The 13,918-nt window shown below is 44.8% G+C and overlaps 1 protein-coding gene across 2 annotated transcripts in view; it reads right to left on the bottom strand.

Annotated features, from left to right (window-relative positions):
• The window catches only part of ADAMTSL1 (ADAMTS like 1), a 465,616-nt gene extending 465,014 nt beyond the window's left edge, over positions 1-602 (bottom strand). For both annotated transcript variants that reach the window (XM_081893676.1, XM_081893674.1), the window contains exon 1: positions 61-602. In XM_081893676.1, the coding sequence (XP_081749802.1) occupies positions 61-156 (96 nt within the window). In that variant the 5' untranslated portion in view covers positions 157-602. The remainder of the gene's footprint in view (positions 1-60) is intronic.
• Between the last annotated feature and the right edge of the window lie 13,316 nt (positions 603-13,918).

Raw genomic sequence — 13,918 nt, forward strand, 5'->3', positions numbered from 1 at the left:
AACTGAGGGGGAAAGGGAGAGGAAGAGGAGGAGAGGGAGACGGGACGCGGCTTCTCTTACCTGGGGAGCCGAGCCCAGGAGCCACAAGCTGACGGAGAAGAACACGGGCGCGGCGACTAAACTCCAGGCGCGCTGCTGCTCCGCCGGCGCTGCCATGGCCCTCGTCCTCCTCAGCTGCGAGGGCGGGAAAAACAAAGTGCGCGAGGAGGAGGAGGAGGCGCGCAAGCTCCGCGCCCGGCTCGGTCGCCCCGCTCTCGTCCGCTCCACCTCCCGCTTAATCCCTCCTGAAGAGGCTCGCCCCGTCGGCGGCTCCTCGCTTCGCAGCCAGGCGTCCCCGGGGAGCTCCGCGACGGGGCGCTCGCTTGCTTGAGCGGGACATGGGCGAAGGGGGCGAGCGAAACGGAGGAGCTCGGCGGGGCAGGAGCGGGTGGCGGGGCCGCGGCTGCTGCTGCTCCTCCCTCCTCCCTTCCTCGGTGGACGGCTGAGGGACCGCGGCGGGGCTGCTTTCGACGCCGGCTTCTCCGCCTCAGGGTTTCAGGCGCCGGGCTCCCTCGAGGCACTTGGCTCCTCAATTTGTGAGGAGTTTTCGCCGAGCGGGCGGGCGGGCGGGCGGGCGTCGGTGTGAGGAGAAGGGCCTCGCCCTACCTTCCCCGCCTTAAAGAGACACCGCTGCTTTCCCCTGAGGGGATTCCTCGGCGCGCCGGACGCACAAGCGCGCGCCCACTTGGCCAAGTCGGAACCGGAGCGCAGCCGGCGGGCGCAGAAGCGCAGGCTCACGCGGCGATCCTGCGCGCGTCGTCTATGCGAGCAGAAGAGCCACGCACTGCGCTGGGTCTTCCTGGATGGTGCAGGATCAGACCGCACGTGCACGTGCTACTTCACCCAAGCGCAACCCGAATGCGTGCCAGCTTAGCTTACAGTCAGCCCCGTGAAATACTAAATGCTAAACAGGGTTGCCATATTTTGAAGAACCAAAAAAGGAGGACGCGCTAGTCCACTTCTACCTTTGACTATGCATCGCTGTGACAACTCTATCCCTGAAAAAAAGAGGACGTGTCCTGGAAAAAGAGGACATATGGCAAGCCTAGTTCTGGCAAAATACAAGACAGGGAGGGGCGGTTGGAAGGTGATTCCCCCCCCCCCCATCTAGTGATGAAGTGACTTCAAAGCAATCCACTGGAGTCAACTCCTAGAGGCTGAGATACCTTCTCTCCCCGCCCCATTAAAAAAATTGAGGGGGTCAGGGTCTCCCAAAGTTGATGTGCATAGTGTGCATGCACCGTGTCATGTGATTGATTATGCAGGAAGGGCTTACCTGCCCCCCCCCCATATTTTATTCAATGCTACTCAGAAGTCCCACAATGCTACCACTTAGGCTGGATCTATACGGCAACAAAAAAACGCTATTAAAAACGCTATAGGAAAAGAAGAAGAAAAAAGCTTCCAAGGCAATCTGCCATTGACTTTGGATTCTGCCGTATAGCACCATCTGGGGTCACATTTTATAGAACAGGTTTATAATGTTATAAATTGACTTGTGTAGCTGAGTCATAGATAGATATGACAGTAGGGCTGCAATATGTCCAGATTTCCCCGGACATTACCAGGATTTCAAAAGCGGAATTGATGTCCTGGGCAGGGGGCAATTTCCACAAGGTGACGCTTTTTCCTGGATCTTAGGCAAGTCAGTTTCAGTGGTTTCCTTTAGAAAAGCTCAACAACTTTTGGGGTGTCCTGGTTTATACTTTTTGAAATATGGCAACCCTATGTGACAGGAAAGAATCACCTAATAGAAGACTCTGCATCAGATAGCTATTAAAAGCACAACAGCAGAAACCTATAGCTCTTGTTCAGTACAGTGGTAGCTCGGGTTAAGAACTTAATTCATCCTGAAACTGTTTTTAACCTGAAGCACCACTTTAGCTAATGGGGCCTCACGCTGCCGCCGCGCGATTTCTGTTCTCATCCTGAAGCAAAGTTCTTAAACCTAGGTACTATTTCTGGATTAGTGGAGTCTGTAACCTGAAGCGTCTGTAACCTGAGTTACCACTGTAGTGCCTGCCACTAAGTATTTTTTCTAGATTCATTCACCCCACCCCCCACTTTATCCCAATCCTATAGAGATCACCCCCACACCAACATCACCCATCAGTATGATGCACAGAGAGGTAGTGAAAGCAGAGTCGACTGACAAATGAGGCAGGGTGAAGCAGCCGCCTCAGGTGGCGGAAGTGCAAGAGGTGGCACCCCCTTGGGGGGCCCCTCCCACCCCACCACTTCCGCTGCCACCAGAGAAGCAACCCAGGCAAGGGAGGCATTGGCAGCTGTAGATCACCCAAGCGCCCACCCGCCACTCAGTGTTGCTCTAGGAGTGAGGGAAGACCAGACACAAAGGTCTCCAAAACGGTTCCCTCTCACCAGGTTTTGACAAGAGGGGGGCATCATGGATGCCCTAGTGACAGTGGCATGCGGGGGAATTTTTCATAGGGGAACAGTTGTCAGGAGTTCAGCCTACACTCAAGTAGGACCCTGGCAGAGACACATACCCAACTGGCATGTTCCCTCCCTCCTGGTTGATTGTTTGGGAGCTTCGAAAGCTTTCTTCAGCCCGAACATCACAGTGACCGATGCCAACCGACACAGGCACACTTAGGGATCCGCAGAGTTTGCACAACTTGCATGACAGACCTCAGCAACTCAGCATTTTGGCTAATCTACTTTATTTACATATAAACACACACGGAGCACTGCAACATGGCTCCCTCTCTCTCTAGCATCAGACAGCAAAGAGAAAAAGAACAAAGGACAACAGTCCCACTTTCAGGAACACAGTAACACAAACATCCTGTCTCCGTCACTTCCCACTCTGTGGAGTCAAAACATACGCCATCATGTGATAGACAACAATCCCATAACTGCAGTCATGGAGCAGGAATTCTAACAACAGTTAGGCCAGAAGTGCCAGCTTGCAAGGGGGATTGGGAGGCAACGTTGCATGCACAGGCATCACACCTCCCTCCATAAACTTGGCAGAAGCTCCCTAAGGCTTTGGAAAGGATACTTTAATACTCTAATTTGTTAGGAACATTTAGAGGACTAGCTAGCCTAATCCCCCTAGTCCACTAACTTCACGCTACTGCCTTATGGAGTTTGCCCTCCCCCTGGCCTGGTAGTGAAGCTTAGCAAAGGCTTTTGCCCTTTCAGAGCCTCACACCCCATTGTGGGGGTGGCACCCGGACATTTTGCCTCAGGTACCAAAACATCTTGGGCCGCCCCTGAGTTATAGCATAACAATGTATACACAGGGAAATTGAGAATCCTCACAGTAGAGTCCAAAGTAATATCACATTTTGCAAGCAAGGGCAGCCTCGTTTATTCAGAAATTCTTTGGGGCCATTGATACTTCACAGCTACTGTGTCTTCAGAGGAAGAGAAGCGTTGTTTAAGGAAGAGACATCCTACAGATTTGGATCGTTAGATTTTCAGATAAAGAATGAACAACGGGAGTTGTCATCTTTGGTATGCTGGTAAATGCATTACCGATGCATCAAACATGACCTTGTCTGACATTCAGTATGAAACTAACTTATTTTTCCATACTGCATAGTGAGGACTAGACTTTATATATTTTAATATCAAGGCACCAATCCCAAGAATGCTTGCCTGTGAGTAAGTGCCATTGTGCTTTACATGAGAAAGCAAACATTGGAACAGATTGCCTTGGTGCTGATAGTCAGACAGAATGTCAGCCGTTTTCTACAGGTCATGATCCAGTAACTTGCAACCTAGCACAGAAAGAAGGCAAGTCTAGTTTTCCTGCTATGGAGCTACAGAATGGTGCAAAAAGTTTCACCTGCTTAATTTTGTGTTTCAGGCTGCTGCTAAAGGCACAGAAGCGGGATCTATTTTAATAAAAAGAAGAAAAATGAATTAAAAAGGCTAGTACCCTACAAAGAACATAGATCTCATCAGAGCTATAAGATGCTTGAAGATCGCTCATTTAGGCACTTGCTAGATCTTAAAAACAAAACAAAAAAAACCTTTTGATTCACAGCTTTAAAAGCTTTTGGCTTGCATATAAAGCCAGACATCTGTTAATGAGAAAGTTGCAAGACACATTTCTAACAATCAAATAGGAATATCAACCTGGACACGTTTGTGTTGGCAGCCTGTGAAAGATTCGGCTTGGATCCCCAAAGCCTCTTGCAAAACCGCAAGAAAATGTATTATTATTATTATTACACACATTTCTCAGCTCCCATCATGAGTATATGTGCACACTCCCTTAGCATCTGGGCATATAGTATTTACATACTTGGATTATCTGTGGAAAATGCACACCTCGCTGAGGAGCCAAATACATCATATGGGAATCCTAAATAAAACTATATGGTGATTAAGCAGCATGTATGCCGGCTGAAGACGGTCATCATAGCTCTCTTCATCTTTTCTGCATTATGTCAACCACTGCAGGGGCATTCTACCTCCCCCCTGCAGAGGTGGTTTTTTAATGCTTAGCATTAACTTCTAGGAGTGATTCAGGGATAAGGAGTGGATAGGATTTATACCACATTTAATCCAATAAGTATTCGCCTTCTGTCGTGCATATGATGAAATCTGACCAAGTAAAATACACCCTCCAGATATGTGTTCATCGAATAAAGAAATTGCTACACACCCCCTCTACACACCCCCACCCACACAAAAGCAAACAAACTTGGGCTGGCTGCAGATATAAACATTCTGCCTTACAGTTTCTTTTCTCTCTCTATATATATATTATGCAGCTGAAAAAAACTCTATAACTGTAGAATGATGTGTTTTGGGATGCCACTGAAATAGCGCAACCCAAAGAGGAACTTTTTGCCCCATGATTTCAGAAACAAAGACTTTCATCTCACCTAAAGACAGGATCCAATGTTGTCATCTGATGACCAGATGCACAAGACCAGCCCTGAGCAACGTTGACTCTAATTGAAATACTTTATTGTCACTTGTACAACTTGTATACAGTGAGAGTACATGAGCACCCCCCACTCAGCTCTCTTAGTCTTAATTCCCTCGTTTACTGACACACACCCACGATACCCGAAAGTCAGTTGCCCTGTTGTTATCTTTTCATTCAGCAGCCTAACAGCCCACAAATAGAAGCTGTTCTTTACCCTGTTGGTGCGACTAATCATGCTTCTCTATCTTCTGCCCGGGACAGGAGATCAAGAAAGTGCCAGCCAGGGTGTAGAATCATCCCTGATAATTTTTCTCACTCTTCTGAGGCAACGTTCTTCTGCTATTTCATCCAGCGGATTCACGGGACAGCCCATAATATCTTGTGCTGTATTCACACCCTCTGTAGGCACTTCCTATCAGTTGATGTCAAACCAGCATACCACACTGTGATGCTTTTTATATGGACCTCTTGGTCAAGATGCCCTCAGTAGGCCCACTTCTTTATCACCACTGTTACCACCCATTCATTTGTTCTTTTCCGCTGAGGCCAATTTCCATGAGAAGCAGAGAGGAGGCTGCGAGTGAGCAAGCAGCAAAGGCAAACAGGTAGTATCAGAAAGAAGGAAGGGCTCTTTGCTAAGTGAGCCCCTTGGCACAGTCTTTGTCAGTGGTGTTCCCGTGGCTCCTGCCTTGGAAGAGACTCAAGATAAAGAGGGAGGCACAAGGAGGTCATGGTGGAGAGGCGAGATGAATAACTGCAGAGGAGCAAATTGGCCTGATTTAGGGTTGCTCAAGCCTCTCACTGTTCCTGTTTTTCCCCATGTGTGAATCTCCCTTTCTGCCATCTCAATGGTCCTTCCAGATATGGTCCAGCCTGAGAGATTAATTGGGGGACTTTTGGGGGGGCAGAATTTAGGATTTGGGATTAGGATCCAAAGAAGGACAGAACTTTCTTTATGTACGCTACAGCAGCAGCAAGAATACTCATCGCAAAGCATTGGAAGACACAAGACCTACCCACATTGGAAGAATGGCAGATGCAAGTAATGGACTACATGGAGTTGGCGGAAATGACTGGCAGAATCCGAGACCAGGGAGAAGAGTTGGTGGAAGAAGATTGGAGGAAATTTAAAATTTATTTACAGAAACATTGCAAAAATTTTGAATGTTGATGACATTGAAATGAACTGAAGGGGTTCTAGCAACAAGGTAAAAAATAAGATTGGATTGATAATAGATAAATTAATTGGATATGAATTTGCTGAACAAATTTTTAAAAGGGATACAAAAAAGGGAGGCATGAGGAATTCAGGAAAATAAGTGAATCAAAGATGAGAAATTAAAAAGAGGGATTTTTGTTTTTTCTTTCTGTGTGTTTTTTGTTCTTTTGCTTTTTACTTATGTTAAATGTTTGTATTTTGTATTTTGTAACTTTGTATTTTGTGCCTTTATGTTTTTCTTGTGTTTTTTCTCTTTTCTGTTTGTTGTTATTCTTAAAACTTAATAAAATATTATTATTTTTAAAAAAAGAATTTAGGATTTGGGTTAAATAACACATTGCAATGTCTTGTGCAGCGATGGGTGAATCTATAGCACTCTAGATGTTGAACTACATTTCCCATCATCCCTGGTCATTGATCATTCTGGCTGTGGATCAAACAACTACTGAAGAGCCACAGTTTTTCCGAAGAACCGCTCCTTCAGGTATACTGGACTGAGGCCGTTTAGGGCTTTAAAGGTCAGTAGCAACACTTTGAATTGTGCTCGGAAACATACTGGGAGCCAATGCAGATCTCTCAGGACCAGTGTTATGTGGTCCCAATGGCCACTCCCAGTCACCAGTCTAGCTGCCACATTCTGGATTAATTACAGTTTCCAAGTGTTTGTTATGGGGGAGGAAGGGAAAGGAGATTGTTAGCCGCTTTGAGACTCCTTAAAGGGAGTGAAAGGCAGGATATCAAAATCCTCCTCCTCTTCTTCTTCTATCATGCATCATCAGCAAGACGTTATGCAACTAAGCATGGTTACTTACAACAAAATCATATGCCTGTTTACTCAGAAGTAAGTTCCTCCAGCACTGGGTTCAGGGGCACTTACTATCAAGTCAGTGGGCATGGAATTGCAGCCCGAATCAACTGAACATGTTCAGGATTTGGGTGTAAAGTTTGCATGGGGTGATGGGTGCTTTGCTGCCTGATTCCCATTCTTGACTGTTCAAGATCTGGGACATTCCTGGCCACGTCTATTCCAATGCTGCAGGAGTTACAATCTTTAGAATTGTGAGCCAGTAAATTTGAAGAAACAAAGCAGGATGTTTACATCTTCACCCAACCAACTATTTATTGGCTGTACTCACATCCCCTGGGACTATTTGGATATGCATGCATTTTCGAATGTTCATTTGCTAGTGTTTTCTCCTCCCCTTATGGCCACCAAACACCAGTTGAAATGAAATTGGAGTCTTTCCATTTGCTTCAGTGGGCGTTGGATCAGTTCTCTTGTGAGTAATGAAATGTGCAGGATTTGTAACTGAAATGGCACAAAAGTAGCTGAAAATAGCAGCTGGAAATTTCTATTTTGATTGAACATAACACAGATTTCTCTTTCTAGAAAGAAAAACAAAATCAACCTGCCGAATGTAACTTATGTTTAAAGTGTTATATTTATAAACCTGATGTTTATTGAAGAAGCCTATTGTGTTGCTTTTTTATAAAGACACAAGACAATAGAAATAAGATACAAACGAATTACTAGCCTCCATTACAAATTACCGTATTTTTTGTCCTATAGGGCGCACCGGCCCATAGGACGCACCTCGTTTTTGGGGGGAGAAATGAATAATAAAAAATTATTTCCCCCCCCCCCCGCCGCGGCTGAAGACCCAAGCCTTGCGGACACCGGCCCGAAGCAAGGGGTGCCCTCCGGAGGGCGCCCCCTGCTTCAGGCTGCAGGCTGCCACCCCAAGCCTGGCGCGCAAGGCTTGCGGACACCTGCCCGAAGCACGGGGAGCCCTCCAGAGGGCTCGTGGTGCTTCGGGCGGCATGCTGCCGCCCCAAGCCTCGCACGCCCGGCGGGACCTCCCGCCGGGCGCACAAGGCTTGCGGACACCTGCCCGAAGCAGGGGGCGCCCTCCGGAGGCGGGACCTCCCGCCGGGCGCGCAAGGTTTGCGGACACCCACCCGAAGCAGGGGGCACCCTCCAGAGGGCGCCCCATGCTTCAGACTGCAGGCTGCTGCCCACAAGCCTTGTGAGCCTGCGGGACTTCCCGCCGGGCTTGCAAAGCTTGCGGATAGCTTCCTGAAGCCTGGAGAGCTAGAGGCATCGGTGCGCACTGACCCCTCTCACTCTCCAGGCTTCAGCGAAAGCCTGTATTCACCCCATAGGATGCACACACATTTCCCCTTCATTTTTGGAGGGGGAAAAGTGCGTCCTATGGGGCGGAAAATACGGTAGACAAAATGTCTCATTGTATATAGATATACAGTGGACGCTCGGGTTGCGAGCGTGATCCATGCAGGATGCACATTCGCAATCCACAGCAGTGCGACTGCGCATGCGCGGGTCGTGATTTGGCGCTTCTGCACAGGTGTGACCCCAAAGACCCGGAAGTAACCTGTTCCAGTACTTCCAGGTTTCGGCGGGTCTATAACCTGAAAAAACGCAACCTGAAGTGTCTGTAACCTGAGGTATGGCTGTACACACTTTAAAGGTTTTGGGTTTGTTTGTTTGTTTGTTTTAAAAAAACAACACCACCCTGTCAAATGTAAAATTGAAAATGTGACAAAACTGTTTTCCCTAACACATTAAAATGACTTAACAAGAAATAAGTTTACACTCTCTTATGGTACTGGCTGGTGAACGTCTGCTCAGAAGCCCCACTGAGTTCCATGGGGGAGTTCCAGGAATGTGTGCATAGGATAAAAGTCCTAAGAAGTCTCAAGGAATTGGGTTTGCTTGTTTGTTTTTTAAAAAGGAATCCATATTTTGCATTTTATAGAAAAGCAAGCCATAAGACTAGATCTAAAATACTTAGCATCCCCAAAGTACCGTAACAACTTCTATAAACTGCTTTAGGGTGAGGCTTTATGAGAGAGATTCAGCTACCCACACACAATGTAATGAAACAGTCAGAGTCCTCCAAGAACGTTGAGATATTCTTGTCTTAGAGGAGCATGAAAGCAATAAGGCATTAAGGGGAGTGCCATAGATCAGTGGTAGAACATCTGCTTTGCATGCAGAAGGTCTGGGTTCAGTCCCCGGCGTCTCTGAGAAGGGCTAGGAATGTCTCCTGCCTAAAATCTTGGAGGACTGCTCAGCTGGATGAACCAATGGCGTGGGCGACTCAGTATAAGACTCAACATTTTGCAGAGACAGAGGCACAGCAGTTCATATTAGTACTGCAAGTGCATATTGTTGAGAGCTCTTTATCAGAATCTGCACTGAAAAAATAGGATTCCTGTTTCAATGCATATATCTTCTTCTTTGGTGATCACTCATAGCTGAGTAAGATTATCTTCCATAAACACGGTTTTAACTATGAGTCCGTAAATGACTATGGAGGCCAATTCTGAATCCACACATCCTTCCATAGTGGGGACATTAGTTTCCACTGGTCCCGTTAGCTAGGGATCATGGGAGTTGTAGGCCAAAACAACTGGAGGGCCGCAGGTTGGGGTTGCCTGCCTTAGACTGATTGCAAGCCAACAAATGCAGATTGATCAGAACCAGCAACACATTAAAACAACAGCTGCAGCACACCTACAAATTGTATGAGGTGGGTGTGTTAACAATGTAGGAATTGAACTGCCTGTTGAGTCTGTGATTGATAAGATTCTTCTTTTGCTGAAATTTCTTTACAGGACCATTCCCACAAGACAATGGTTCAGCCTTGGAGGTGCTGCAGTTTGGGGTTCTTCTAAGAGTGTTTTTGTAGATGTCACTCAGCAAATGTTCATACCTGCACACCATGTCCTCTAGTGCAGTGTTTCCCAACCTTGGGCCTCCAGCTGTTTTTGAACTACAATTCCCATCATCCCTGACCACTGGTCTTGCTAGCTAGGGATGATGGGAGTTGTAGGCCAAAAACATCTGGAGGCCCAAGGTTGGGAAACACTGCACTAGTGCATATTAGTTTCTGTTGTCCCTCCCCTTCCAACAGCCCTCACACTGTTTACTATAGAGATGCTACCTGGAGAACTAATCATAACCACATTTATTCACAAGCAAGTTCCATGGATTTCACTGATTCTTGCTTTCAAGCAGGTATGCTCAGGATTGTGAGCTTGCAGTCCCAGAAATATATATATGTATAGTAAACAATGATTTAATATTATTAAATCAATTAACCAGGTGATGCCACATATCCTGTGATTGGTAATTCTGGTTCACTTGCAGCATACATAGATGAAGTAGGACTCACTCAACAGTTTTGCTGTCTTATCCTCAGATGATTCCAATGAAAGAAAATTAGAATCTGGTACAGAAAAAAAGAATGTATATGTACCCCCTTATTTATGCTTATGAAAATATAGAGAGATTGGTATTTTATAATTACTTCCCCAGAATGCACTTCGTATTAATACAAGTGGGACATGCAACATTATATTACTATGTGGAGCAACTATGTTCAAGCCAACTATTTCTTCTTTTAGGAGACGCCATTCCCTCTCACCCCCAGATGTTCAGAATTATGTGGCCACTCACTATGCTCAGTTATCATTGGGTGGTTTGTGAGTTTGTTTCCCCACCCCCAAAAATATTTGTTGAATTTCTGCAGACCAACAATGCTAATGACTCCCTCTTGTTTCTTAGCAGCTCTGTCCTGGTTACAATCCTGCCAACCCTCACTGGCTGAATTTACCGTCGCTTTTGCTATGCGCACATCCTAATTTTCATACCATGAGAAGTTTCAGGGCAGCAGAGGTGGCTTTAGGGTACCACGGCCGCTGTGATCGTCCTGGGCGCCATTCTGCAGGGGGAACCAAAAGAACGCTGTAGAACGGGGAACAAGAGGCAGGTGGCACTGAATTTTAGAGTCCAAAGTCTGCCACCGAAGGCAGTCCAGTGCATGCCCCAGGTCAGTTTCCTTTGAATGAGGTCATCAGAGATTTATGGTGTTCCCCTGAAATAAGGTTTCATCTCTACAAATACAGGCTGAGCACAAGAGGGGAATTCATTGCATTGACTCCAACAGATATTGCCCCCCATCAGAGATAGATAGATGATAGATAGATAGATGATAGATGATAGATAGATATAGATAGATAGATAGATAGATGATAGATGATAGATAGATATAGATAGATAGATAGATAGATAGATAGATAGATAGATAGATGATAGATGATAGATGATAGATGATAGATAGATGATAGAGATAGATAGATAGATGATAGATAGATAGATAGATAGATAGATGATAGATAGATAGATAGATGATAGATAGATAGATAGATGATATAGATAGATGATAGATAGATAAAATTCTCAACACATATAACATATTTTATTATCTTATACAATGTTTTGGACTTCCATCAACCACGTCTGAAGATTTTTCAGTCTTATCACTTAATCTACATTTCTTAATTTTCTTATTACTTTTAATTGTCCTTAACTAATAATTCTCTTCATAATCTTCTCTGCAATATTTCGCATAATCCTCCTTACAAAACGTCTTGCAGTCCTACTAGTGGAATCTGTTTATTACAATTGCTTTTCAAAGAATTCAAATATTTACTCCAGTCCTCTGAGAATCTCTGGTCTCTTCTTGTCTAATTCTGCATAGTCCATTGATCTTGTCTGCCATTCTTCTTTTGTCGGTAATTCTTCTTGTTCCCCATCAGATTTCTAATAGAATTCCAAGTATGCCAAGTTTAGATTCTCACCGAGCAAAACCCAGACCTCTGTGTCTCTGTGGATACAGTGTTTATGCAGTCTCAGTTTCAGGCCTGGCAGTCTATGGTTCTCTTATTTACACATCATCTTGATGATACTGCCTTCCATGGGGAGGCAGAGGGAAGCTAAGCCCTCATGTTGCTCCTTCCAGGAAAAAACCATCCATTGAGAGTCACCTCCTTCAGGAAGGCTGGGGAGTTCAAGATAACCTGGCTCCCTCTCCCCTGACCAAACCTGTCTTGCAACCAGGAATCCTGAAAGGGACCCCTCAGATCACAACCAGACTGGCCCTCTGAACTTAATAACAACATGAATGATTTTTTACAATGTATTACTGATCCAAACATCATATGAAAGTCAACAGACACAGTAACACATCTTTTACTCAGCACTTGTTAGGCTTCAAGATACAGGAATTAATTGTTTTAAATCCAAACCAACTGTGTGAAAAGGGAACTAGAGGAGAGAATGACCCAAAAAAATAAATGATAAGAGTTTTGAAAGCAGGCTGGGGAAAGTGGAGAAAATGAAAAAGACAGCAAGGAAAACCCACATTCCTACCTCAGTTTTATAATTTGCTCAGTATTTTCTTTGAGGTGCTCAGTTAAATAAGACTAAGAATTACATTATAATGACAGATTTAAAGAAAAAGAAAAAACTCAGTCCAGGCGATATATTGTCATTATCCTTTACACAACATTTTCTATCTCAGTGACTTGTATGTAATTGGCACCAGGTACTAAATGCATTTATATGAAGCAGATAGCGCTAAATTCACAATGGGGGAACCACCAGAAAACCCTCGGAGCCCAACCTCAATGTCTTGGATGAACGATGCAGATGGGAGACGCTCCTTCAAGTAGACCGGGCCAAAGTTGTTTAGGGCTTTAAAAATCAATATGGTAAAATGGTGGTTTGTTGAAACCACAGTTTGTCAGCAGGCCAATTAATTAAATCAGAGTCAGATTCACAACAAAGATTTTAATTGAGAAAACAGCATAGGGAAAGAGATAAACGACCTGTCTTCCAGTTCTGCTATCCTTATCAAAAACAGAGCACTACACAGCTGCTTCAAAATGGGGAGGAAATGTTGAGAGATCTAATCATGGGCCTCCTGCATTGTATCTGTTATCAGGTCCCCCATGTTGCTAGCTGGCAACAGATTTCACAAGGTGGAAGAGCAAAAGACCTAAAATACCACAGACCTAAAATAATGTACGATTTTGGTGCTATTTATATATATATATATATATTTAATAATTTTTTATTAGTTTTCCAACACAAATCAAAAACAAAACAACACACACACATAAACAAACAAAAACATATAAACATGTATAATTTCAAAACCTCTTTTTCATAAACCTTACTTCTCGGACTTCCCCTTACCTCCCCTTTTCTGCATCCCTGTTTTAAACTTTCTTCAACAACTCTTCCACCGATTTTGGTGCTATTTATAAAAGGCCTTAGAGACGGCCACCCACTTCACAATGAACTCCCCCCCCTTTTTTTTAAAGAGGAAAGAATCAGACAGTAATGTATAATGGTCTTTGCAAAGGACAACTACATCAGATATTGAGGAAGCAGCATGGTGGACGGCTGCTACTGACTTGGTGCTCATCCATGATTGGAAATAATAATAATAATAATAATAATAATAATAATAATAATAATAATAATAATAATAATAATTTATTTATACCCCGCCCATCTGGCTGGGCTTCCGCAGCCACTCTGGGAGGCTTCCAAAAAACATATTAAAATACTGTAATACATCAAACATTAAAAGCCTCCCTAAACAGGGTTGCCTTCAGATGTCTTCTAAAAGTCTGGTAGTTGTTGTTCTCTTTGACATCTGGTGGGAGGGCGTTCCACAGGGAGGGCGCCACTACCGAGAAGGCCCAGTAAATATCTGGACTGGGTCAGTGGGAGTCCCAGGACTGGGGGTCCCGTGAAGCCTTGGGGGAGAGAAGGGCAGAGCTGCCGATTTCTGTGAAGTGATTTTTCTTCCTCCTGGGTTTCTTAATGAGATCACTCTTGGGTTGTTTTCTAAAGCTTTAATAATGTGCTTATC

This window comes from Podarcis melisellensis (assembly GCF_964234715.1).
Source record: "Podarcis melisellensis genome assembly, chromosome: 17".
NCBI lineage: Eukaryota > Metazoa > Chordata > Lepidosauria > Squamata > Lacertidae > Podarcis > Podarcis melisellensis.